Raw genomic sequence first — 26703 nt, forward strand, 5'->3', positions numbered from 1 at the left:
GTTCACCAGGGGCACGGAAGTACCTGGGGACCAACTGTCCCCTGACTCACCCCCACAGGTGGCAGACTGGCCCCTGATGTGTCCCACAGGAAACAGACTGCACCCGAGCTGTCCTGAACCAACATTGCTGCTGCTCTGGTGCACTGGAGCAGGGATGTGCTGTGAGCTGGTCTTCTCTGGGCTGCTCCCCATCAGTGGGGCTTACCTGAGAGTTAGGGGCTTCTCTGCCTAAATCCACCCATGAGAAGTGAGACACTACTGAGGGCTTCTGAGTAGCCAAAAGAAGATGAATGGGGAGCTGGAAGAAGGGACTGGGACAGAGAGGAGATGCCAAGAAGGGTAAGTGGATGGGGCCAAAGAAAGCGATAAATCACTCATCTGAACTCTATGGCTTCCAGTCCTGATGCTGAATGCATGAGGCCTCACAGCTACTATCTCCTCAAAGGCATTATAAAGCTTTTGTCTTGACTTCCTGACTGACCCTGAGAAAAATTATTTTTCTGGTAGGAATCACGCCACCCTCTAACATGAATTGCCCCAAGAGTGCAGGATGGCAGACAGACAAGACCTTTCTCACCTGTTCTTGTCTGGGGAGAGACATGGAGGAAACCAGCAGATGGGTTTGGCGAAGGCAGAGAGGAAGAAGCCTTGTAGACACCTACAAGATGCTGCCACCCTCTTCCACCGCTGCAACAGCTCCACTGACCACAGCAGTAGTGAGTTTGCCCCCAGCAAGCATTGGGCTATAAGCTGTCCCATGCCTCACTGCTCCCTCAGTGGACCAGCTCACCTGCATCCACAGCCCAGGGAGTTCCACCCAGCACAAAGTGCCAGGCACTGAGGAGCAGTCTGTCTGACTGACCCTGGAAGCCTCCACATCCTTGAGCCCAGGCCACGAGGAGCATCAACCATGTTAGGGCAGTCCATCGCAGAAGATGAAGAGGGAGGTGGACTGCAGCAGCAGCAGCCCCCAGCAGAGCAGAAGGTGGAATGACAGTGTCATGCAGACCATGAGAACAGCAGGAAGTGGAGGAGGAGAGATGGAAGCACAGGGTGACTTGGACAGATGGGGGACATCAGACTCACGATGTTAGAGGCACAACTTGTTATGATCCTTTTTTTTTTCCCTTTCCTCATCAGAGAGAAAGTAAAATGAAACTAAAGTATACAGGATTAAATTAAAGTCACAGTTTTGTTTACATTATAAAAGAACAATCTAATAGTAATAATAATATCAAATGAACAATAATAATTAAACAAAACAAGAAAGAAAGCCCTGGAGAATTCCTGCCTGGATGGTGCTTGCTGATGGAAGGTTTGTGTGACCGGTTTTATTGTTTGGGGATCATTCCCTTGATAGCTGACTCCCGATTTACGTATGTGGCCCAGTAGACTAAGTTGAAAATGGCAAAGAGGACTGGAAAGACGATGCGGGACATCTTGTCTACCTTGCTGACACTGTTGTATGTCTTCTTACTCTCTGGGAGCTTCTCCTCTATGCGAGGCATCTTGGGGGGTACGTTGGTGGCAGTAGCAGTGGCAGCAGCACTCTTGGAGATGGTGGGCAGGCCGGGGTCCTTGGCAATGTTGAGGGCATATGTGGTGCCAACAATGTTGTAGGTGTTGTTGGTTTTCTTCGCTAGTGCCACTGGCTCTTTTTTCTAGGGAAGGTGGAAGAAAAAAACATAATAGAGATGAAGTGACTGTAGAATTGCATGGAGAACATTTTGTCCTCCGAGTTTACCTGCTTGCCCAGATGAGAAGATGGAAGAGAATGCAAGGAGCAAGAGACCAAGAAGGCGGCACTGTGGAAGGGAAGGAAGATGTGGTGAGAAGATGGCCAGAACCCATGATATCTGCCACTTGAGGGCTGCTGGAGCATAAGGACATGCTGGACTAGGGTGGATCAGCTACTTGGATCAGCTACTTCATGTAAGCTTGGCATGCAGCATGTAGTACAAAGAAGTCCTGGCCTGGCAGCTAGGTCCTGCTGCAAGTCAAATAACTGACTGGTGCATTTGTAGCCTTCTTGCAGCCCCTTAGATCAGAATAGTGGTATAAAAAGTGTGTGCAGCTGCACTCGAGCAGTAGCTGCCCCAGATGGGTGACTCCTTGATTGGCCGCGTGCTGCCAGGTCTATGTTGGGTATCGCCAGGTCAGTAGGGGTGAATGCAGGCTCAAACTGGACAGACTCCTTGTTTTCTCTTTCAACTGGGCAGCATTATTTGTTGCATATAAGGTTCAGCCATGGAGAGATGATGCAGGAATGTAGTCTTTAGAAAAGAATGACACCCCATGAGGTCATCCTGGGGGAAGAACTTGATTTTCTGCTTTGCTGGCCTGCTTCCTGAGTCAGGTGAGAGGAGGAAACATCACAGAAGATTATAGTTCTACTTTCTTTTGTAGCAGAAAGCCAGTGGCTTTAAGAATGTGGGTGACAAAACTGCAATATTTTTGCACCATATTACAAAGCCATATCACACATTGCCTCAGTGCCTCGAATACCTCATAGAAATACCTCACGACTTGACATCATGATGTCCAAAATGCCTCTGAGACCCTTTAGAGCACCTCATGACCTACCCAGGTAAGATACAGAACAGATGGCAGGCATTTGCACTACCTCTTGATTTCAGGATTGCTTAACATGGCAGTATAGGCCACAGGGAAGCCTTTCATCTTGCCTTCATATCCATGGGTTGCTGCAAATCAAGGGAGATAAGTGCACTCCTCTCACAAGGCTCTGGGACTGTCCATGCTGTCCAGGCTGAAGGGAGGAGAACTTGCATAGCAAATGGCAAAAGAGGCCCTTTCGTGTTATATATGATGTGCTAAAGGATGATGGAAGATGAAGGATGAAGTCAGACAGTTCAGATATTAATGAAGATGAGTAGACAGGAAGACAGAGCTAGAAAGTCATGATAGGTGTTGCCCCCACTCTGAGGATCTTCCTGTTGCTGTCAGGGACCTAAGACCAGCTGCACTGTAGACTGTGTGGTATAAAGTAATCCAGGTCTACCAGGAGAAGCCCATGGAATGAAACCTATTTCTATGCAGACATCAGGCACCCTACACATCCCAGCACTCATGTTCTCCACACCATGTCCACTGTAATTACACCAAGAGCAAGCATTAGACACAGCAATGACTCATGGTAGGAACCTAATATCTAGTCTCAGAATAAGTTGTGACTTTGGATCTCATTTTCTATTCCAAAGCAACTGAAACATAAGGTAAGGCTCATTCAGGCATTTCACAGGGCTGCTTGGCATGGTCTTGCGTGTACGTGTGAGGGAACTGTGTGCAAAGTGACTGTGAGGAGAAGGGGAGAGCATGCAGCCAGAAGGACCTGTTCATCTCCCCCCTCTAGCCTGGGAAGTGGCAGCAGGCAGCATCGCTGGGTAGCAGTAGGAGCTGGGAAGGCCAGATTCGCCCAGTCTGCTCTGCAGACATACTCCAAGGGCTTTAGCTTTTGTGCTGTACTTCCATTTTAAATGTGTCCAAAATCACCATGGATATTTCTGATTACCTTAGGAAGTTGATTTTCCACAGTGATTTTCAGAGGGACCCTAAAAGCAGACTTCTGTGCAATCTTTAAACCCCTCACCAATAACATCATAGCCAGGTATTCAGCCTCATAATGATGCCAGCAATTACAGAAATGAACTTGCTGTTAGAAGGAGGTCTAAATGTTTTCTGATTCCAGATCAGACTAAACCACTGATCAGACCATATTCATAGTCTTTTGTGGGAGCAAGTGTTATGATCTTTAATGATTAACTAAGTGACTGATTTCTGCAATCATTAGAGCCACGTTAACTTGTACCCCCTGCACAGGAGGTGAACTTTTCCTGCTAAAGAGCTGACAAGAAGCAAATAAAGGACTAAAGATGTTTCACCTTCTAAAACATTTAGATATGCTTAAGTATGATTTCTTATTAACACAGCTACAGGAGGTAATAAAGTAATTAATAATCAGTAATGAAATGAAAAATAGATTGTTGTTCACAGAATGTAACTTGAAGTGCACTGTGATTAGTTTAGTATTAATCAGCCACGTTATTCGTTACAGGAATAAGATGACTACAAGTGACATGACACTTTCAACCTGCCTAGCTTTTCTGCCCTAGAGCTTGGAAAGTGGATCCATCTCGCCTGGCCAAAGGCATCTGAAAACAGCAGGCTGAAACGGGAGAAAGTCAGGCAGATATGAATGCTGTGGGTGGTGATAGCAAGCTACTGCTCCTATTACTGTGATCCAGAGCCCCCAAGCATCAACCTGGGCTTCTCTGGACCTCAAATCAGGCTGTTCAGGTAGTGCAAAGGCTTGAGACCCTACAGCCAGGGCCTTTTCCAGCTGCCTATGAAGTCTTCTGCCTCGATCAGAGCTGGGAGCCTGGGTAGCCTTTGGGAAGCACCCAGAGCACACTGCTTACACCAAGGCACATGTGTGTGCTCTGGATGTGCTATGCTCCTGAGATGTCAGAAGAAATGGTTCAGCTTGAAGTTTACCAGGCTGTGCTTTATAAACAAGCATTTCAGGCAAGATTTTGACAATCAAACAAAGCAAAGTGTGTTTATTGCTGTCATCTGCAAAGCAGCCCCCAGCCTTCCTCCTGCACCTTTATCTGTGAGGAGTTCCATGTCCTACTGAAACAGAAGGAAAGAGTGGAAAACCAGGAGGAAACCCTACATTTGCTTTGAAAACTTGTCTTATTTAAAACATCTATGTTGCAAATCAATTCCTGTGTTTATGGTCCAGTTTGGGCACAGTGAGACAATCATTTCACAAAGCTGTCCTTGTGCTGCTCTCCTGAGGGAAAAGCTGTAAGAGCTAGTCTAGAGATAAGTATGTTCCCTGGATGTTGCAGTCTAACAACTTCTTCCACAACACACATACTGGAAAATAATAGCATTTTTTGTTAAATATTCTGTCTTCAAGCCCCTCTGTTGAAGAGCTAACGGCTGAAACTCTAAATTATGGAACTACTGGTTCTGCCTATGATCTGGTGAAGATTCAGTACTCTGAACCTGCTCCTTGGCTAGAAATTTGGGTTGGAAGCACTATCCTTCTGACAGGCCACTGTGAAGGTCACCATCACTAATATCTGCAGTACTTGAGAAATGCAAGGTATCTGCCACTTGCCATTCTAGAGAAAAGTCACTTTAATGACCTCCAAGCAGCTCAAGTATCTGACATTCTTGTATCCTATAATTCGAAGCCCAGCAACTGCAGTTGCTGTTCCAGCAAATATGCCACTCGTTCCTCATGCCAGCCAAAGTTCCCCTCTGCAGTGCCAGAGACTTGATCCTATCAGAGAACAGCAGCGAAGTGTTCTACACTGAGACACCTGTACCCTGAGCAGAGCCAAAGGCTCCAAACAATGCAATCTTGCTCTAACAAGCAGGCTACGTCAATGCCAGGTTACTGTCAGCTGCTTGTGTAAGCTTTGGCATCGTTCATCCCTCCCATCTCTTCATTCAGATTACGTGGGACTGAGCCCAATGATCACAGGCTCCCTGGAGCACCAGACACAGACTCAGAGATTGGATAAAGTCAATAATCAGCCCAACACACCACACAGATAGTGTTGAGAGAAAGAGGGTGAAACATTGTCAAAGAATGATACATGGACTCCAGTGAAGATACTGAGAACATAAATGACTTGCAGTGCTATGAAGAGCAACAAGTGATTCCAAGTGCAGTAGGACAAAGGACACACGGGCTGCAGAGCATGGTCAGCAGGGGAAAGTTTCAGCAAAAACATATTTACCATAGTGAGGCAGAAAAAAAAGGAATGGGTCTGAACCACCCCATGAGTCTGTAAGACTTCAAACTGCTTGAAAATGGTGTCCTGTCAAGGTTGGTTCTAGTTCCTCTCTGTTGGCAAGGAGGGGATTGAAACAAAGATGCCACAAATAGAAAGAAACAAAGCAGAAAGAAGAATGATTCCCAAGTGACCTGGATCAAGGGGTAAACTTCAGAACTGCTGAAGAGTAAGTTGGACAAAAAGCTACGTTTTACGCAGCCAGTGGAAAAGGCACCTAGTGCAAATGGCAGGCATGTCCATCACTTCCAAAACACAAGAAAGACAACCATTACGATTATAGCAACAGAGGGGTTTGGAGGATGATTTTTGGTGACTTTCTTTTACTGGAAAGTACATAAAAAGCCTTGACCTAACCTTCTCACCACGCACTACAGGATTAATGTCTTAAGGATAAGAAGGATAAAGATCCAGGACTATTCCTCCATCCAACGTGTGTTCTTTCTTGTTCTCATGTGTCTGACTGCAGCTACTTGTATCATTTTTGTTGCTTCTTGCCACCCAGGATTTCAGGGCAATGTCATGCAAGCACAGATACAGACCTAAATCAGATTTTATGCATAAACATTGCATTGCAGGCAGAAGTGGGTTTAAGTAAGTATCTTCCAAAGATCCAAATCATCCTGAAGAACAGATAACACTTTTTTTTTGCAGGGAACTCCCTGGTATATGTCATCCTTGCAAACTTCATGAGTTTCCCAGTGGTGAAGTCACTGTTAACGGTTGTCTCTCCAGATCCTCACTGTAACAGCCGCTCAGGAAGTGACCTTGTTGGCTCCAGACATGGCCATCCCTATGGTTGGGATGGATGGGATGCAATGGATCTTGCTCTGTTCAGACATTGCCCTTCTGTCCTGAAGTGGATGCTTTTTACAAGATTTTGAGGATGCTGGAGATAAGGAGTTTTGCTGGCTACTGAAACCACTCATCTTTCAATCTCTTTCGCCTCTCAGTCTTTCCCAGCTACTGCTGGGATCCCACCTTCCTCCTGACGATGTTTTTTTAAAAATCATCTTTACTAACAAGTTTTCCACATTGGATCCAGATATCTCACTCCAATTTGATCTGCACCTCCACATTGGTTGCAGCCACCCTGTCATATGAAAAGAGAGGAAATCCTTCATCCACAATTAGTGATTACTGGTGGCAGGCAGGAAAGGCTTGGAAAATCTTTGGGTCCAAGAAGTATTAGTCAAATCTTACCAGAGTGCACGCTAAAGGGAGCTTTTGGTGACATCTATGGTGATATCTGCCTGCCTTTCATTAGAGGAGAACTACAGAGAACGTGCAGCATAGCTCCCACCTAGACTGTGGCCTTAGCCAGAAGATCATCATGATCATTTATGATGCAGAGATCAGCAATTCACCAAGATCAGTCCATCATGTTAGATTCTACCTGAAAAAATGCTCTGTTCCCATCTAAACCAATGGATTGGCTGAAGGGGAGAAAGAAAGAATGGAACCATCCCTGAGAGAGTGAACACGCTGGGAGTGCCTGTCAGCAACCAGCAGCTTTTGCAAGGTAGTGATTTCTCTCAAATGGGATGGGAAGCATTGCTGCTGCCTACACTTGAGGTGAGGGAAGGGCTGATGCTTATTGATTTTTTTTTCATGTTCATGCAAGGAAACAATCAAACCTGGAGTGAAGATCCTTGCCATCACATCCATAAACAGCATTCTTTTTGGCTCTCCAGAGACCATGGCTCAGTCTGGGCTTATCACTGATAGTTTTACTCCTGGTACAAACACTTTAAAATGCCAATAGTTACTCTTCTGCCTCTTCTTTCTTTTGTGGTTTCAACCACCTGGCTTGTCAATTGTGTCAAGAAGAGCTAATTAAAGGCTGAAACTGAGCCAATGAGGCACCTTCATTGTGTAGCAAATTCACTGCTTGGAAATGTTCAATGGAATAAAGATAAAAATCAAATATGGTGACACTTATATTCCCAAGCTCCCTGAAAGCCCACCACTCTTCAGGGAGCTCTCTGAGCTGCAGAAACTGGGAGTGGATTAGCCTTCTAAGATAAAGATCAGGGTTAGCTTGAAAAAGCATCCACAAATTCAGAATCCTTCCTGATTCTCCAGCCTGATACCAATTGCAGCAAACTCACATAGAGCACTCCCCCTGAAACAGTCCTGGTCCTGCTTTGTTTTCTTGTTTGGTTCCCACTTGCGCAAACATTCTGCATGCTCTTACCCAATTGTTTCAGCACTGTTAGTCTTGCAGTGCTGGGTCAATGAATAAATTAAGGAGCATGATGCCTCTATGACAAACTGAAGCTTTTGAGCCTTTGCTGCTTTTTCAGCTGTGCCCAGTTCACATAATTGCCCAAGGCTGCGTGAATCCTGACTTTACGCTGATTTATTTTATGCTGATTTGCCCATCCCTGAAAGGGGCATGGTTGCTTTGAGGCCCTGTTCTGATCCTTTGCTCATGTCAATGACCCAGGAAAGGCTTCTCTCATCTCTAGAGGCCAGATGAGCATTATTGTTCATGATGGAAGTGAAAGACCATCAACTGGCCTCCTCTGGAGCCTTTGTGCCATGAGTCTATTGCTCAGACTACAGCTGCAAAAACAAACAGATAGAGAGAGTCCAAGAAACACAAGAGAAAGGCATTCAACACCTAGTGACGGCTGTAGTTCTCCATAAGGTCTCTGTTCCTCTGCTTCAACCTCCATACCAGAGAGATGACTGGCTGTTGTCTTCCTGAAAGTTACTGCAATTCTGCTGGGTATTTGCATATAGACCCACAATAATTTTAAACAGCACATTAAATTGCAAAGGAGTAAAATATAAAGGCTCCAGAACCAAGAACAAGGACGAAGTTGATTTTCAAATCGATTCAATAAATATAAACAAGGAGTGGCATGCTACAGTAAAGGATTCTCTGCACAGTTAGGAGGGAGGGTACATGAGCAGGGGTAGCAGTGGCTGTCAGGAAGGAAGCTGCCAGAGAGGTTGATTCTGAGCAAGAAGGGAAAATGTGGATGACGCCAAGCACCGATCTACTGCCAGTTGCCATTTCTGATTGCTTGCTTCCCACTCACCCTCTTGGCCCAAGCTTACAAAGCAGCAGCTGCCAGCAGCTGTGGGCAACAGCATGAGTGCTAGACCTCCCCATTGCTGTGCCATGCTTGACTGTGCCAGGGGAGCCCTGCAGTCGGGGATGTCAGCCGCAGGGGACACAGCAGAGCAGTGAGGCTGGAATCCCGTGGCATATTTGGCTTTGTATGGCATGCTAGCAACATGGAGTGAGGCATTCACGGGTTGGAGGGAGAAGAAAGGAGAGAGGAGACCACTGGCAGTGTAAGACCAAAACATGCACACATTCACATTTCCACCAGCAAATGGTTGTGCAGAAGGACAGAGGGAAAAGTGAGCAGTAATGCCTGCGTGTTTTTCTCCAGCTAAAGCACAGCGACCAGCTCTCCAAGCCCTTCCTCCCTCGACCCTCAAGAACCACTCCAGTCGAGACCTGAGCTGGCGACCCCAGTAAGTAGCATCCAGCCTCCCGGAGTGCTGCGGGGCTGCATGTTACCCACTCCTGGCCCCAGCACAGTGCTCTCATGCAGCGTTTCTTCATCACCCCCTCCTCCCTGGCTTTGGCCACAGGGCTGACCTTCATCTCTTGGGCCTCCAGCACCTTCTTGCCATCCCAAGCCCAGCTGCGCTTGGTGAAGTAGTTGACAGTGGCAAATTCAATCAGCGCAGAAAACACAAAGGCGTAACAGACGGCTATGAACCAGTCCATGGCCGTCGCGTACGCCACTTTAGGTAACGAGTTTCTTGCGCTGATGCTTAGTGTGGTCATGGTGAGGACGGTGGTAACACCTGTGGAAACACAGCAGGAGACAAGGATAGTGTGAGATCGTACACTCATACCCACCCAGTTTCTCCTCAACCATACAGTTGGCATTTCCATCATGTAAATTTAGGAGCCATTCTCTAAGCCATGTGGCTTACATTCCCGCTGCAATTAAGGGAGTCTTAGTCAGCACAAGTCTGTGACGCAATTCATAGAACAACGAAACAGTCGAGGTTGGAAAGGAAGTCAGCTTGTCCAAGCCGTGCTCAAATTAGGGCCAACTTCAGGTTGCTCAGGGCCTTCTCTGGTTCAGTTTTGAATATCTCCAACTCATACAATCAATGGCAAACATCTGCACTAGGATGAGATTAATCTTCCCCAAACTCCATCGACTAGATCTCTGCTCACTATAAAAGAGTCCTAGCTCAGAGGTAGGCACCCACATTCAATTCCTTGTCTGCTAGTAGGGTAAGCTGCTTGATGCTAGACCCAGATCCCTTGTGTAGAACATGCCATGGAGAAGCCTCTGGTTGCTTTTGCAATAAAATAAAAATCATAAAATAACAGTAAAAAGGACAGCTAGATGGTTGGGAATGTCACGGAGGACCAGAAACTGGACACTCATCCAATGTAGTTCCCTCAACATTTTGGAAATAGTGTCCTGTGACCTGCATGGATGGACACCTGGAATCCTGGGTCCTGCTGGCACGGCCAGGCACCTATTAGTGGCCCAAGCTGCCAGAATGAGTGTCACTATGATTTATCTTTAAAAAACTATCTGTTGCAAAATGCCTGTTAAAGCTTTTCTCGTTAAAGCAAGCAAGCATTGCTATCCATTTTCTCCAAGAATGTGCTTTTCAATTAAAAATGCATTAAAAATATTATTAAAATATTGGCTAATTTGCACTTCCTTAAAGCCATACTCCTGGTAATTGAAGAGTTTCAATAATATTGTTGACAATACTTACTGAGGGGCAAAAAAAAAAAGAATAAACAACTGGAGTTCTCATTATTTTCTTGATAGGAAAGCAAGGCAATTTGGGAGCAGGACATTTTTCACAAAGGTAGGTATTAATTTTTCAGTCAGCTCTTTCCTGCTCCATCTGAGCTGCTACTTGAGGAAACCTGTCTAATTTCAGGTCTCAGGATAACACAGGAGGGAATCAAATATCCTCAGAGAAGGGCTCGCCCTTGGTGTCGAGAGTGCAGAGACACTCTGGAAGCGATGCCCGCCTGGGGCACAGACAGACATGAGGTCTGGTGTGCACTCTGCGGAGCTTAGTTTCAAATGATTCACAGATAGATGAGTGAGGAAAGTTCATCGATGGCTCTCTATATGCCTGAGTTGGTCCTATTTTCCACGTGATTTCTGTCTGAGCCCCTCCTTTTCCATTCTGCTGGATGAAAACACCAAAAAGTGGGTGCTAAGGGGCTGTATCCCTTCTTCTTCAGTGTTATCTGTTCAATGCAGCTCTTGCAGTCTGGATCATGCAAACCAGTTTGGTCATACTTACTGCCCAGCTCCTTGCAGCTGCACTTGACCCTGGAAATTGCTGTAGGATTGGCATCACTGGGGAAGGGAAAGCAACCCAGTGCCAATGGAGAGAAGCTGGAGTCAACTGTAAATTTTAAAGCTTGCTCATGATCTACATTTCACAAGCCCCAGTGAATGCAAAAACTGTAATGATTCCCTTCTAGTTTATTTAGGAGGGTGCAGAACCACCTGTGACCCTCCCTGAATCCCATTCCAGTCCATAGCACAGTAACAAGGTCCAGGCTTGCAGAGAGGGTCCGGAAAGGAGGACATCAGCCTTGTGGGGTTTCTGGGAGTGTTTCCATTTTGACTTTTGCTACAGAGAAAATGCTTCATGATCTTTGAAACCACACCACTTTCTGTCTTACTCAAAACCAAGAGCAGTTGGTACCATATATCCCCTCTCTGCTTGGTGACTTTTGTCCAATATACTCTCTTGTTAGGTGGTATCTGCTGGGCACTGTTATTTCCAGGAAATACAATCCTGCAGCATCACACCTGATCTCTGAGTGTATATGCGTAGATCCTGAACTACAGGTCTGGGCAGGAAAGCACAAAGCAATTCTGTTATTAAATGTTTGTAAAAGCTATTAATATATGTGCAATGCCAGCCTGACACTTTGCCTCGGAGAGAGGATCTGAAACCAGATGAAGAAAATAATAACAGTGTATTTACTATACAGTTATACTGCCTCAGCCCAGGAACTTGTTATGTGGAGCTCTGACCAGGGGCACATAAGCATTTTCAAAGGTAGAGCTTTAAATGCCTCCCCATGTACCTATCCTCTCCTCAACTCGAAAGCCAATATAGATAAGCAGACACGGCCAAATGCATACAATTAGATGATCAATACCTTGATTACTGTTAATATTTATGGCTTGGCTTGTAGCAGAAACATGGACGGGAGTATTTTTACAGTGATTCAGTAGAAGCAGGGGCAGTGGAAAGACACTGAGAGCTATTCTGGGAAATGGCCAGCAGCTTCACCAATGCCGGTCAAGGCCTGGAGAAGATCAGCTCTGATGCTCAGTCTATTTCCCGTCACGTGCAGTGCCTTTTTCCCCAACCTGAGAAGATGCTCCCATGCTCCCAGACTCACCAAAAACCGTTCGGGCAGGAACAGACTCCCTGTTAAGCCAGAAGGAGACCTGGGACAGGATGACTGTCATAATGCAGGGTAGGTAGGTCTGGATCACAAAGTACCCAATTTTCCTCTTGAGGTGGAAGTGTGTGGTCATGACGACATACTCCCCTGCAGAGACAATTAGAGATGCTGAGCTGCTGCTGCTTTCCAAGATCCAGGCAGCTGACCACCAATCCACCTCTAAACCACTAAAGATCTGTCCTGAACAAACTTTCAAGTTCTTAGGTGAAATTGCAGTGTGTGCATCATATTCATAGAATCACAGAATCATAGAATGGTTTGGGTTGGGAGGGATCTCAAAGGTCATCTGGTTCCAACCCCCCTGCCATGGCCAGGGACACCCTCCACTACACCAGGATGCTCAAAGCCTCATCCAACCTGGCCTTGAACACTTCCAGGGATGGGGCATCTACAACTTCTCTGGGCAACAATATTGTCACTGACTGGCATGCCCTGGTATCTCCCAGCACTGCAGGCTACCCCAACAGCTGTGTGAAGGAGGGACGCATGCCGCAGCAAACCATCAGCACTGACTTTGCACATCCTGTACATGCACACACAACTGCTGCACCACACCAGGCGTGTGCCCCAGTATGGCTTCCACACAAGTGTGACTTCCACACAGCATTTGTCCTTTCAAAACACTTCTCTGGAGACTTCTTTAACACACTACAAAACGGTCGTGGGACAAAGGCAAAACAATGCCAGTAAACAACCAGGCAATAGGGTTTCTCTGTTTCACCCCAGGCACAAGATACCTCTGGTGGTCTCTCCTGCCCCAGCTCCCATCCCTTTTCTGCTCCAGCCCAGGGAGCCACGTTGTGGGTGAGATCCCATTAGCCTAGAGAGACCCTAACACTGCTTTAGTAGGATTTCAGGACAAAGGATTTTATTTTCTCTGGCAATCCTGAAAATATTACACTTTTCCTCACCATCTGAAAAATCAGGGCAAGTTCTGTCATTAAAGGTCTGGGCTGTAAACCAAAGAAGCAGCTGTCCCTATTTTCCCTCAATGCCCTACTCCTCCACTCAAAGCTTTGGATATTTTGTAGGATTATTGTGTCTTTTTGTTCTGAGCCTGGCTCTGCTAAATCATTACACACAGGAGCCTTTAGCAGCTTTCTTGCCACTTTAGGTTATTCATCTGTACATTTTACTACAACTTAAGTAGAGAGATGGGCCAGATATGATGACATTTAGTTCCCTGGACTGTCCACATTTCCCCACGGGAGGTGATATGAGTTGTTATAGACAGACACTATTAAAATCAAGTGCACCAGAGAGGAAATCTCCTTAAATGAGAGAACTACTGGTGCATACAGAAGGAACAAAAAAAAAAGAAAAAAAGAAAGATGAGAGGCACACATGAGATAACAGAAGCTATCAGTACCTGGATTCAAAGGGGAAGGGAGGAGCAGCAGATGGGAGAGAAAGATGATTAATATTGGTCATTAATCAGAGGAAACATTTGTTTGGGATAATCTTTTATTAGCTACGATAATATTTGTGTAAGCAGATGCAGTGAAAATCACACTGAGCATTATGTTGCCTTTGCCTCCTCTGCCTGCAATGCTCTCCTGAGGGACTAGAAAGGGATCCAAGACAAATGAACCCACAGTACCAAGAACCAGTGGGGCAAGATGGGGCAAATTTTCCACACAACAGATCATTTTTAGATGCTTGGAATCAGTTTTCTACAGGATATGGCTGATAAAGCTCTTTCAGGGGAAACTACTAAAAGCTAAACCTTTTACTGTCCCCTGGTGACTGCTTCAGATGTCCCCAGCCATATTGTCCAACAGCACATGGCTTGGGAAGTACTGTGGTGCTCACTGCCCACAGGTACCATCTCTGTAATTATGCCAAATCATGGCATTTAAAGCCCATGGGCCCATCTCATCTGATAGCGTGCTCAGTCCATGCATCGCATCATGGTCTCACAAGTACCTGTGCTGGATCGAACCATCTCTGTCCCAACAACATGGCCCAGTAGGTCATACTGGTTCAGGCGAGATCCACCCTTTGCTACTTCCACTGATTTATCCTTCCCCAGAGTCCAGGTGTAGATCACCTCCGTCTTTGTGTAGGCATCTGCAGAGAAGAAAGAACAACGAGGTTTGTGCTTCTGCCTGACCTAAAATATACCAAAATTAGCCTGTAGCCAAATTAATCCCTGCTGTACATTCCTCAGAGCCACATGGCTGAGCACAGCCAAGCATGGCCAGAGACCAAGGCAGTTCAGCAACTGCTAAATCAAATGAGCAAAAGGAAGCTGGGGTTTTTGGAAGGGAACTGGGAGAGGGGGCAGAGCACTGTCATTGAGAGACACGCTGTTCTCTTGACATGTTGACTCTGCAAAGGCTGGCTCCAGCAGAGACAAGATAGGAAGGTGTCCAGACCAGCAGGCTGCTGGGGCAGCAGGACTGCCACAGCCCTGCCATGCCAGGGACCAGGAGAGTCATGCTGGCAGCAGCTGGCAAGAAAGTTTAAATGCAAATGGGGTTGAATTTTAAGTTAGGGAGAAAAAGTTAAAAATCTTTATCCTTACTCAGAAGCAACCCTCTCCAAGCCTCTCAGCTTTGGTGGTGTGCCCTCCCACCAAGATGCTTTTTCCCCTGCATGACCCTGTGTCTGCCAACCTCTGGACCAACCCGCCAGGCAGCGAGGAAGGCAGTGCTGAGAAAAGCCTGCCCGCACATCCGAGAAAGACAGCAGGCAAATGCTGCTGGACCACTGCCTGGGGCAGCACCAAGCTCGGGGCCAGGGCGTCCTTCCAGGGGCTTGCAAGTTCTCCTCTCTATCCCACCTGCCCAGCTCCTCATATGCAAACACCTCTAACACACAGAGTCACCACCATCTTCACAATGTGACCAAATCGCTGCTTGTCCTCATAGCCACTCTCTTTCCCAACAGTGCCCACATGCTCTTGGTTTTGCCAGTCCTATGGTGTTCAGAAATAGAGTCTCTCCAGACTCTACTAGGAGGTACTTCTCTCCATAATGGCCAAGCTTCCTGTCCAAACCCACTCTGCACCGTTTTTTTAGGCAAGAATAAAGTCACTGAAACACGTTTTTAATTCATTTTTACCACCAGCTTCTCCTACTAAGACATTTATGAATGCTTTGACTGGGGTCAGGTCAAGCAATGGGTCAGGTCTACTACAGAAATGTCTCAGCTCCTGTTTTGTGGAACATTGTGTCCTGAGACCACCAGATTTCTCTGATCTTTTTAAAACAACCATTGTTATCCCTGCACTGTAGGTTTTGGCAAACTTTTTAAACACTAAGCAGGCACTGTGCAAAGTGAGGGGCGTGGTTTTGATGATTAGCCAGTGTTTCTCAGCACACCAGCCTGCTGCCTAAGCACTTCCAATGCAGGCTGGCACCTCTCATCTGATGTACAACACTCTGCTTTTCCAAACCCTCCTTCCAGCTCTCAACATGCTTCCGGACACCTCCATCCTCCTTCAGGCTTAGCTTTGTACAGCTCTGCCAATGCTCTTTTGCCTTGACGGGCAGCATCTTCTGCTCTAGCAGTCACGATTCACCCACCACCACTCAGTCTACAAAGGAACAGTCCACAGTTTCATTGCCATTATCCTTGATAATGCAGTTGTCTACATATCTGGTGTCACGCAGGCGCTGCACAGATGCTTGGAACATATTCAGTGTCATGAAGCTGTTTTGGTTCTGCTCAATGCCTCGCTTGCAACGCAGTCTAGTCCAGTCCAAACAAGGACTGCTCTTTGACATTTAGCAGAGCTGGTAACTTCAGCAACATCTTCTGCTAGCCTAGTTTCAGACAGCTGCTGTCCAAATGCCCGATGACTGGCTTAGAAACAGTTGTTCTCTGCTGCATACATCCATCTTCTAGGGAGCACGGTGATAGGTAAAACCATCACCTTTACTGGTCCAAGGAATTATGCAGGTGGGCACCTGAAGCTATCTGAATCGCCTGATGCCCTTACTTGTGCAAGCTCTCTGCCTTCCCCCTTTGAGTGGCTGCCAGGGTGGCACAGAGACAGGAGGCCACTGATGAGCCATTCAGCTTGTAGAGATCCCTGGAAGGTGGTCACTGAGGCAAATTCAGTTATCCTTTGAACAGCACGTGTCTGGCCCTGACATTGTCCTCCTACTTACAAATCTGACACACTCTAAGCTTCTTGCAAATGAGCAGCCTCCAGCAGTTGATGGCTTTTTGGTGCAAACACTAGTTTAATTCTACTCCAACACAGGAGAGGTGAGCTCAGATGCTATGGGTGCTTTAGAAAGAGCCATACTACTGTTAATCAGGGGCAGCTCTCTGAGCCGCTTGTGTCAAAACTCTCATCATTCAGAGGCCAAATCAGTAAAAATACCCAGAAGAACCCCAGAGGGTGTTCCAGCAGAAATATGCACATAAATCTCTTTTCCTCACCCAGAAACATTATAAGCAATTAGATGTGGAGTAATCTGCCTTCTTGCAAGTTTGTAGTAATCCCAGAGTTTAGGCCTGAGGTATGAGATTTTATATCCCTCCTCACAAGGTCAATTAACATTAATAATTCATCCTTCTCTAAGGCTTGCTATTTTACTGGCCTTAGTGATGTCTTGTGGCAATGAGTTCTGCATTTAATTAGGTGCTGCCTAAGAAGAAACTTTATTTGAGTAGTTTTGAATAATCCAGTTTCATGGATGCATTTTGTCATGAGGCAGAGGAGCAGATGCACATGATAAACATGATTTCTTCTGGTGTCAATCAAACTCTTCAACTTTCTCCTTAGTTGACTCCCAAATGGCTACAGGAAGGAAGTATCAGTTTAGAAAAATTGTGATTTCTCTGTTTTCTTGGAGTTCAAAAGGGAGATTACTGGTGGGGGCTCATTCTTTAGTTGGAGGTGGGTAACTCTTCCATCTAATGCAAACACAGACTGAGAGTGGTGCTCAGTTCCTTGGACCTGGAGGAGATTCCAGGTAGAGCGGGACTAGGAAATTTATTTCCATTTTATGCTGAACCAGTGGCTTGGAATTTGGTTCCCACTCACTTTAGGAACAAAACCAAAATAAATTTAATTTGCATATGGGAGAGAAGAGGGAACTTGTTCCTAGGCAGGGTATGGGAAGCCCAGGCAGATGAGCAGCTGCAAGCATAGGAGGCTGGGAGCAGCTTTCAACTTGCCACCAGCCTGCAAATCTTCCCTAAACCAGGACCCTTTGGTGTTGGGACTGAGATTTCCAGAGTTTCCAAGCCTTTTACCTGAGAGCAGCCTGCCTGACAGACTGAAAAGGGGCAAGGAGTGTGTAAGCTCCACTGGAGCATGGAGCCAGAGCAACTAGAGATTTCAGGATCTCCCCAGATTGACAGGAGTGATTTAGGGAAGCTGGACAGGACACCTAGCAGCAGACACTACTGCTATCTTCCCAAATCTGTTCCCCCAGGATCACCTTGTGATGAAGGAAAGGAATCTCTGAGTTTTCCACCAACGCTGAAGAGGCAGCACTGCCCAATGAAGGCAGGGAGGGCAACGGGAAGCTGCTCCTCCTGCTTCCCTAATAAACTTATAGCAAAACCATAAGTGTCTGACCCATCCTGTGAACCCGACTGACCACAGATTTGCTTGCTGACCATTTCTGATGATGGTAGGAATTGCATATATGAGACAGAAGAAACAAATTTTCGGTCATATAATCATGAGCAATAATTAATAACACTGTTACTAAAATATTGGAAAACACTAGCCACACAACGGACTGTTCTTTAGTTCTGTACCCACCTCCTTGCAGAGGCCGATCAGGGTACTTACAGCTCCCAAATTTCAGCGGGCAAGCGTGCACATCCATTGGGAAGTCCTCCAGGTGCATGGGGCACTCTGCATGAATCGTTAGCCTACAAGACAGAACATAGGGCATGACTGGGAACAGACGGCTGCGGAGGCCCCCACCTGGCCCTTCTGCCACAGCCTCCTTGCCCTCCATCCATCAAAGGCAACAAAGGCCTCAACGCAGTCACTAACCCCTGGGTCTCCGGGCAGAAGGCCATCAGCTGTGGAGAGAATAGCAGGCACACAGATCTGACCACCTTTCGCATTGTATAAACTCAACCCTATTGACTGAGTTCATCTTTATCCACTCAGTGCCATCAGAATATCTGCCAAAGCCCAGGACTTCTGTTTGCTCATGCACTGTGCACAAAGAGCTCATTAACACCCGGGGCCAGGGGACATCTCATTGACCATGCTAGAAAGCAGAGGGAAGGGGCTTCCAGGGAACATGACTCTTCCCAGTGGTCTGGAAGCAGCCAAGGGCTGGCAGACTGTTCAGGTAGAAAGCCACTGCACTACTTGGCTTGCAGAACAAAGTCAGTTGGAGCCACGGAGTTGCAGGTGTTCCACCAGAGTGCAACACACCCCTGTGCGTGTGGGGCACCACATCCAACCTCCCCCAGCTCCTCCCTCGCTGGTGGCACAGCAGAGGATGCTGTGGGCAGACACAGAACTGTGTGTCCTGAGGATGTTTGCGGGGATGCAGGACAACTTGTGTGCTTTACACATCCCCCAAATCCCTCACCTCATCAGGAAGGGGTTTTGTGAGGGAGGCACAACCATAGAAGCAATGTGCCGCAGATCATGGGGCCAGGCATAAAAGGATCCATTAAAAAAGGCTCTAAAATAGGTAGCTCTAAGCTCATGTTCCTTCCTGAAGTACTGCAAAACCTGCAGCCTGTGCGGGGGGAGCTGGGACAGACAGCTTCCCAGGAGATGTTTAATGCAATCTTCTCTGAAGGAACCATTTGAAGAAAAAAGAACCCACTTCTGATGGCTTGGTAAAATAACAAATAAACCGTGACAGGAGCAACAAGTGGATGCAAAGGGCAAGTGCACAGACCTAAGGCTGAAGATGGCTTGTGGAAAACTCAGGTTGAGAAGCACAGTGCAAAGCTGCTATTGAGATATTTTCCTTCAGCTGGAAAAACGTTCAGGTAAGTTAGTCTTTATAGAAAATACTGAGGCTTAGTCAAATAAAAAAAAACAACTGAAAACCACAAAGAGTTCAGATTTCATTTGCTAAAAGCAAAGAAAAAAAAGAAAAGAAAAGAAAAATAAAGGTTATTTCTTTCAGGTGGACAAACCTTTAATGATTCTACAAAACAAACAAACAAACAAACAAAAACCCACCAAAAAACCCCCCTGTTTTTTAAACTTGGCATAAAAAAAATGAGTGGACAAACCCGAGCACTTCACAAATGGCTCTAAAGCCCGCTGTGGGGAAACGAAGCAGCATCCCGGTGGCTCGCAGGTGGCAGGGGACCTCCGAGGCCGTGGCGCGGGCGGTGGCGGGTGGCAGATGGTGCTCTGCCGGGCAGACACTGGTGCAAGCGAGGGATGGAGCGGCAGCAAATTCCTGCGCAGCGGCTCCGTGCCACTGCGAGAGCAGCCCAGGCTGCACTGGAAACTCTCTGCCAGCTCTGAATTTTGCTCTGCCAGGTGAGGAAATGAACCTCGCGATTTCAGAGCCACGTCCAGCCTCATCTGCTTCTTTCAGAGAATCCAGGAAAGCTGGCATCCCTGTGATGGGTGGCCAGGTATTAAATCAAGACGTGGAGGAGCAGAGCTGGAAGCTGCTGTAACTTTGACAGGGCAGGGCTGGGTGGCTGAAACCCTCCTGCGTGACCCAGAGCCTCTGCAGCACCCACAGCAGGGGTTTAAATCCCAGTAAACCCAGCCTTTGGGAATGCTTGGGAGGTGAGGCACATGACCCCTTTGCAGTGGTCACTGAGGTCACAGTGCCGCAGAGCAAATTGCACCGTGGGGAAGTCTACACCTTATTCTTGTACGAGCTGGCAGAGGAAAGCAATGAGTTTTCTACAGACCTTCTGAAGCCAGCCCCACAGTGTTTCTTCCCTGCTTCTTCATGCAACAGCAACACAGTAATTTCTGCTGTATTTCCGTGCCAGGTACCACTGTCCTGTCTCCACTGGGCACATCTGCCCCACTGTGTCCCAGGAGCTACCCCACAGAGGGAAAAAAAAAACACCTATACAAGCAACTCCCACAATCAGGTTCAGTCCTGATAAACAGCTCTCAGGTACTGAGCATCTGCAGGACACGGTTCTCGTATGCCCCACGGGGACTACTTGCACTGAAGCCATGAGGGGGTGGCTGTTGAGTCACCATTCACTGTTGGGTCTGAAGGGCTCATAGCCCAACCGTGGCTGATGCAATGCTCCATGCTCTGGCCAGGTTAATCACAGCGAGGTTATTTGGCCTATGCAGACTGACTCCACCTCTTGTAGAGGAGGCCAGTGGATACTTACAAAGAAGTACGAAACCTGGGTGAATTCAGAGCAAACCACACCCTGCTGTCATCTCCCAGCAGCCAGTGACTTCAGCATCCGTGATTCAGAAGCTGTATCCAGGCATTTAAGTGCACCAGAGATCAAAGACCGACCTTTTCTACTCTGAGTCTGCCAATTCTTTCTGAATCCATGTACATGGATAGTGATCACTCTGTCCTGTAATAATCATTCTACTGACAAAGAGGTGATGATGACTGTCCTGCTTGCATTATGTCTGGCTGCAGCTTGGCTTCCTCAGCCAGTCCAAGAACCACTGTGTGGCCAATGTAACTTCCCCGGAAACAAATCACTCTTTCTGACTTGCTGATTTCTTTTTCATCTTTGGACTGAATGTACCTGTTTTACATGAGAGAGAAGATGACCTGATCTTTAGGACTTCAGCCAAGACTCACTGAAGTCAACGGAAAGACAGTGATTTTGACAAGCTTACAAGCACATCATTGGAATATTTTCTTCTGGACACTCAAAGGCCACCATGAACAAATTTCTCATTTGCTCTGATGCCTCTCTTTCATAATCTGGATGAAGATTTGGATTTCACAAAGAAGATATGAAAACCTGGCAACAAGGTGTGAACTCGACAGCCTTTCTCCTCCTGTTCTGTTTCTTTTGTGATGCTTTCTTCTGTCAGCTCGAAAACCACTTGGGGAGCTTCATGGTTAGCAAGCTTGTCAAATGTGTCCTCACGGATCTCACCATTCAATTCTTTCTGTGCCCTGCACAACTGCAATGGACTTTCTGCTTCTAGTATTTGTCACTGTCACTTCTGCAAAGGAAATGTTGATGCATTTCTCCTGTCTCCCTCAGCAGGTCACACAAGACTATTTCTTTTTACCTTCCTATCCCTTTGTTGGCTTCCCTGATTATTATTTCAAAAGGCTCTTAGCTGGGTGTTCCCAAAGTTGGCTTTGCCAAAGGACCTCTCCTCTGATCCGTGCTTTCTTTCTGATATATCCTGAACTCCCCCGAAAAAACAGAAAAGCCTTTTTCATCCACTGCGCTGTTTGCAAAGACTTGGCTGTGATCAATAGCCACCATGAATAAGGCTGAACCACTCAAAGGACCACATATTGGATCCGGTGTCTCAGTGCCATTTAGAGCAGCCAGAAAGAGCATCGGAGGTGGCCAGGATGACAGCAGAGACCACCCAGGCACCAGCTGGCCTTGGCCGTACCCTCCTGCCCTCTCCAGGTCACGGCCAACAAGAGTGAGTGTTGTCAAGGGAAGGAGACAACTCTATATGGATGCTGGACGACTCTGTAGGTGTGTGGGAAAGCAGCAGTCACATTTTAAATCTAAAGTGTGTTTTATTAGCTGAGCCAGTAAACAACACCACAATAAATCCATCAACAAACCACCGAAAAAGCAACCTAATCTGCCACTCCACCTACAACTGAAGGAGCTTTTAAGTCTCCTGAAATTAGATAAAAAAGAAAATGCTATATCATTCCAGTGGTTCAGCAATGTCAGCGAGCCAGAAGTCATCACGTTTGCAGATAACATGCGAAGGGAGTCATCTTCCCTGCCAAAGGGGGAAGCAATACAGGCGTTCTGCCTCCCTGGTGTTCTCCCTTGCCTGAAACCTCTTCACTTTGGCCTGGCACATGTCAGGGTGCACTGGCTTCCCGAGATGCTCTCCCCATGACCAGAGTTCATGCACTGCTGCTTGCTCCTGCTCACCCCTCTGCCCACCACATCCCTCAGCCATCTTTCACTCCCCTCCTGCAGCCTCTTTTGCACGTGCTCATCTTTCAGAGGGCTAATTAGCAGAGGTATTTAGGTGAGCTGTGGAATCAATCACCACTCAGGAGAGTGCCCACATTTCCTTTCCGTTCCCTCCTCTGCTGGTCTTCCCCGCCATCTCCTGTCGCTGGTGAAGGACTCTTCAGCACCATATGCTTTGCCTAATGAAACATCAAAATGTCAAACTAAGAGTAATATATCTTGCTTCCCAGGCAATTATCACTGCCTCTGCAGCATTTGGGTAAAAAAGCCTGTTGCAGAAATTCTTGTCTTTGCCCCTTCCCCTGTGTAAGGGAGCTTATGGCCAGCGAGCCACAGAGGTTTGCTCCATTGCTCTGATGTCCTGTTAAGGTCCAGACATCTGAGCCCTGAAATGTCATTATAAAGCCTCAACATCATGTTAAAAATAGCCAATCTGCCAGCAATCACATAATCCAGCTGTTGTATCCTTTGGCTCATCTGTCCCAGGCACTAGCAATAACTTCTGCAGAACTATCTTGTAATCAGATCCCAAACTCCTCATTTTTCTCTTCGCTTTTCCAGCACAATGGCACCAAAAGTGGAACATCCAGGAGAGAAACCATGTTTTTCTCTTTAAAGTCATGGGAAGTCCTTTGAACTGCTCAACACAATGGCAAGAAGCATGAATCAGGCTAAACATACCTCTCCCAGGGCTGACGGTACAACAAACCACTTCAGCTTCGTTCTCATGGTTACCAGGAGCTTAGCAAAGCCTTTGATGTGTCATTAGAGCCCCTGTCGTTACCTGCGTCGTGCTGCAGGATGAGCCAGAGTCTCAGTCCAATTTCTGGGATGCAAATGTAATAATCGCTTGGTGTACGTGTGGTACAAAAACATGACAGCACCCTGCACAGCAGAACTGACTTTGTTTATGTCAGGGATATTGCTTGAGTTTTGTCCTGATTTCTCCTCTAGGAGATTCATTAATAACCAGTCAGGCTGAATAGTGTTTACGGTTTAGGCTGTGTGAGAATCTAGGTTAGGTTTAATTGCTGGGGTTTGAGCTTGAAAGCCAAATTGCTTCTAGGATCCTTGTGCGGGATCTGAAAGCACTGAATTCACTTTGCATCATCTCCCAGCCCCTGGAGATTTCAGCCCATGATGGCAGAAATGCAGTGAGATAAGGTGATCTCTGAAGATTCCTCCCTTCTGGGACATCTTTCTTACAAAAGTCTGCCTGCACAAAACCAAGCCTGGAAAATAGATTATTTCTGCCTTTGGATCCACTCTGGAATCTGTAAGGCAGGGAAAAGCAGGCTGTGGAAATCTCTTCTATTCACTCGCTCGCATGTTTAGTAGTCCAGCTTTGGTCTGCTTGGATCCGTTTACGCCGTTGTCTAGGATCAGCCCTGATGTGGGATGCAGCCAAATAGCTGCCAGTCCATACTGCCCAGAGGAGCTGGTGCTGAGATGTCCTAGCTGCTGCTCTTGCAGAAAGGAGAATGATGGTTGCACTTCCATCGTGTGGAAGGGTTCCACAAGCTCCAGCCTACAGCTCTACACAAGTTGCCTGGGGGTTAAAAAGAACAGTCAGCAAAGACAACCCAAGGCCTTTGCTGGGAGAGACACTGCGAAGCTCTGTGGTTTCAAAAAGCAGCCTGGGAAGCTCAAACACCTGAGCATGCTGCAGTAGGTTCAGGACTTGTTATCTGGGGTTCAGTAGTACTGCATGTGCCCTGGGCGCCTTTGTACTCGGCTTTCCCTCCTGTTCTGCCTCTGCGTCGCCCAGGGGTTCACCTGTCCTCCATCTCAAATGCTCATGCACTGCCACTAAGGACTTTGCGTTGTCTTTAGCAACACAGGTTCTTGTGGCAAAGTCTTTGGGCACGCAGCTGAATGCATCAGCCTGGCAGTTAAAGAAAACATCCCTTAAGTGCATAACTTGAGCACATATTGTCTTGGAGCCACTCTGACAATAACCACAATGCCTCAACATGCCACTCTGACAGGCCCTGTGAGGAGCAGGAGCTCTTTAAAGCCTGGATTCACAAAGTTGAATCCCATCGGCACAGCATTAAGCTTTCACTATTTTCATATGCTTCAAGGCCAGGAAGAACCAGAAAATTACCTATGTACCCCATACAATTTGAGCCAAAGAGTACATCCAGAGATAGCTGCAGCAGCTGAGTTTTTGTCTGTATCTTATGTAAATCCATGCACAATTCCCAGTTTGTTGTACACAGGTCTGACACCAGAGCTTGGAGACCCTAGCCGGGCTTCTGTGAACTACTTGGATCTTGTAGGAGCTCCACGAACAAGACTGCAGAGCCAGGGCTACATAACAAAACTGTGTTCCCCGTGCTCTCTAAAGCAGCTGGAGTAGCAGGGAACAGGCAGAGGGATCAGTAATCCTCTCCTTTCCTCAGCATCCAGGAAGAAGGGAATAGGAAAATGCAATGTACTGCTGCAGTTGCAAAGGCCATCTTGTCACCCAGCGGCCAAGGCCTGAGTCAGTGCTCAGATGTTTGCACCAGGACGTTGCACCGATCCATGGGGAGGCTGTGCCATGACTAAAGGAAATCTCTGGACGCTCAGCCACGGCTGGCGTGTGACTCCTTGAAGCTCAGGTCAGTGATAAAGAGGCTCTCTCCAGGAGCTATAAATATTGTCACACAGGTGCAATTTTGCAGGATGCATGTGTCAGAGTTGCTGTTCCACCAGAGCAACTTCATCTATAAATGTAAGCCTTGACTAAGAGAAGTTGGCGTTCACAGCAGGATAAATAGCAAGAGACATGCCTCTAATTGCACATCAGCAGAGCTGATCCCTCAAGGGTATTGGCTGGTGCACGGTAAAGGAGTAGGATATGTCTCAGGAGTCAAACTGCATGGCAATGTACCAGTCTAGGCTGAGCCTGCAAGAGATCACCTAGGCAGTCCTGCCAGCCCAGGGGAAATCTGGTGGAGGTCCAAACTTGCTCCCTAGTCAGCAGGACAGAGTGTGCCTCTCTGGGATTTACACTGTGCTGGATGTCAGCTGTGTGGGGCTGAGACTGGCTTCGTGGTCCCGCTCCTTCCTTTGACACATGTGCATGCCCCTGGGCATGGGGGAGAACAGCGAATGTGCCACTTGGACATAAAACATAAGTCTCCTTCCAGCCCTCTCCTGGGAAAAGATTTCAAAGCAATTAACAAGGTAGAGTGATACCATCATCATCATTTTACAGGGGAATTGAGATGTGAGTGCCTACGAGTGGCAGAGCCAGGTAGGACTTGGTCTCTCAGAATCAGCCTGATGCACAGTCTTCAACCATACAGTCTGTGCCCTTGCATCTTCCTTTCTGAGCCCTCACTCAAAAGACCCTGTGTGCACCTGAGCAGGCATCTCCTTCAGCAGTGGAGAGAAGGGCAATCATCAGATGCACCAGGACAGACATCCTGGGTGTGTTGAACACCAAACCCAGAGGAGCCTTGCTTCGCCCCTGATGCACTGTCCTGTGCTGTGGGCAATGCTTTCCGGATGGCCATATGGCCAGCTCTAACCACATCTCCAGCATCAGGCTGGTCCAGCAGTGCCCAGAGCCCCACCAGGATGGCTTCACACACATCTGCACAGCAGCAACCTGTGCTGGATAAGAAAAAGACCTCCATGCACTACAGCTCTTGGTATTGTGCAATATAGCATATGACGAAAGGCCTGATATCTAACTTTTAGCCTTTGGGTATCTCTGAGCGGACTCTTCACCTCTTCACCTCTTCCAAAGCCTTAGAGGTACATTTAAGGGAGGCAGGAGAAGACACAAAAGGAGGTCTAGACTCTCTTTTATCTCCCTCTTCTTTGGAAGATAGCTAAACTGAAGGATGTGTTGGATTGATTTAAAAAACCCCATGACTCCATTTTCTACAAGAAGCTCATTCCCAAGAGCCTCATGATGCTGCCATCCTGGCACCTGCCCAGCCTTAAATGGAAAAGTAAATTCAGTACTTTCTCAGTCACACAAAACTTGCTGAAGCTAATGGCTGTTTGCTGAATAAAGAAGAAGTGAAATGACATAAAAGCCCTGAAATTGAGTCCTTTTTTTGCTGTTTTATGCCAATAGCTCCTATAATATTTTATGGTCAGACAATGATACAAATGCAGGGGTGTTAGTCATCCACATTTCGGTCAGAGAGCCGGGAGCAGAACCAAGCCCTTAAGTCAAGTTGGGCTTCTCCCTTCATTTACCCCATCTGCCTCAGTAACGTGAGATCACTGATGTGTGGAGACCTAAACCCCCAGGGCACTGGCAGAATGAGCTCATATTTGAGAACTGCTGCACAAAAGCAGAGCGTTGTTTATCAATGTAGGCTG

General features: G+C 47.0%; 1 protein-coding gene across 1 annotated transcript in view; it reads right to left on the minus strand.

The window, feature by feature from the left end:
* Window positions 1-1331: 1331 nt before the first annotated feature.
* LOC104379223 (gamma-aminobutyric acid type A receptor subunit alpha3) overlaps window positions 1332-26703 on the minus strand; it is a 117961-nt gene continuing 92589 nt past the window's right edge. Inside the window, exons 11-15 of the mRNA XM_086619836.1 lie at window positions 18098-18180; window positions 14263-14406; window positions 12271-12423; window positions 9451-9662; window positions 1332-1661 (exon numbers count right to left, since the gene is read on the minus strand). Coding sequence (XP_086475962.1) covers window positions 1332-1661; window positions 9451-9662; window positions 12271-12423; window positions 14263-14406; window positions 18098-18180 — 922 coding nt within the window. The remainder of the gene's footprint in view (window positions 1662-9450; window positions 9663-12270; window positions 12424-14262; window positions 14407-18097; window positions 18181-26703) is intronic.

Source organism: Tauraco erythrolophus, chromosome 13 (assembly GCF_009769465.1).
Source record: "Tauraco erythrolophus isolate bTauEry1 chromosome 13, bTauEry1.pri, whole genome shotgun sequence".
Lineage (NCBI taxonomy): Eukaryota > Metazoa > Chordata > Aves > Musophagiformes > Musophagidae > Tauraco > Tauraco erythrolophus.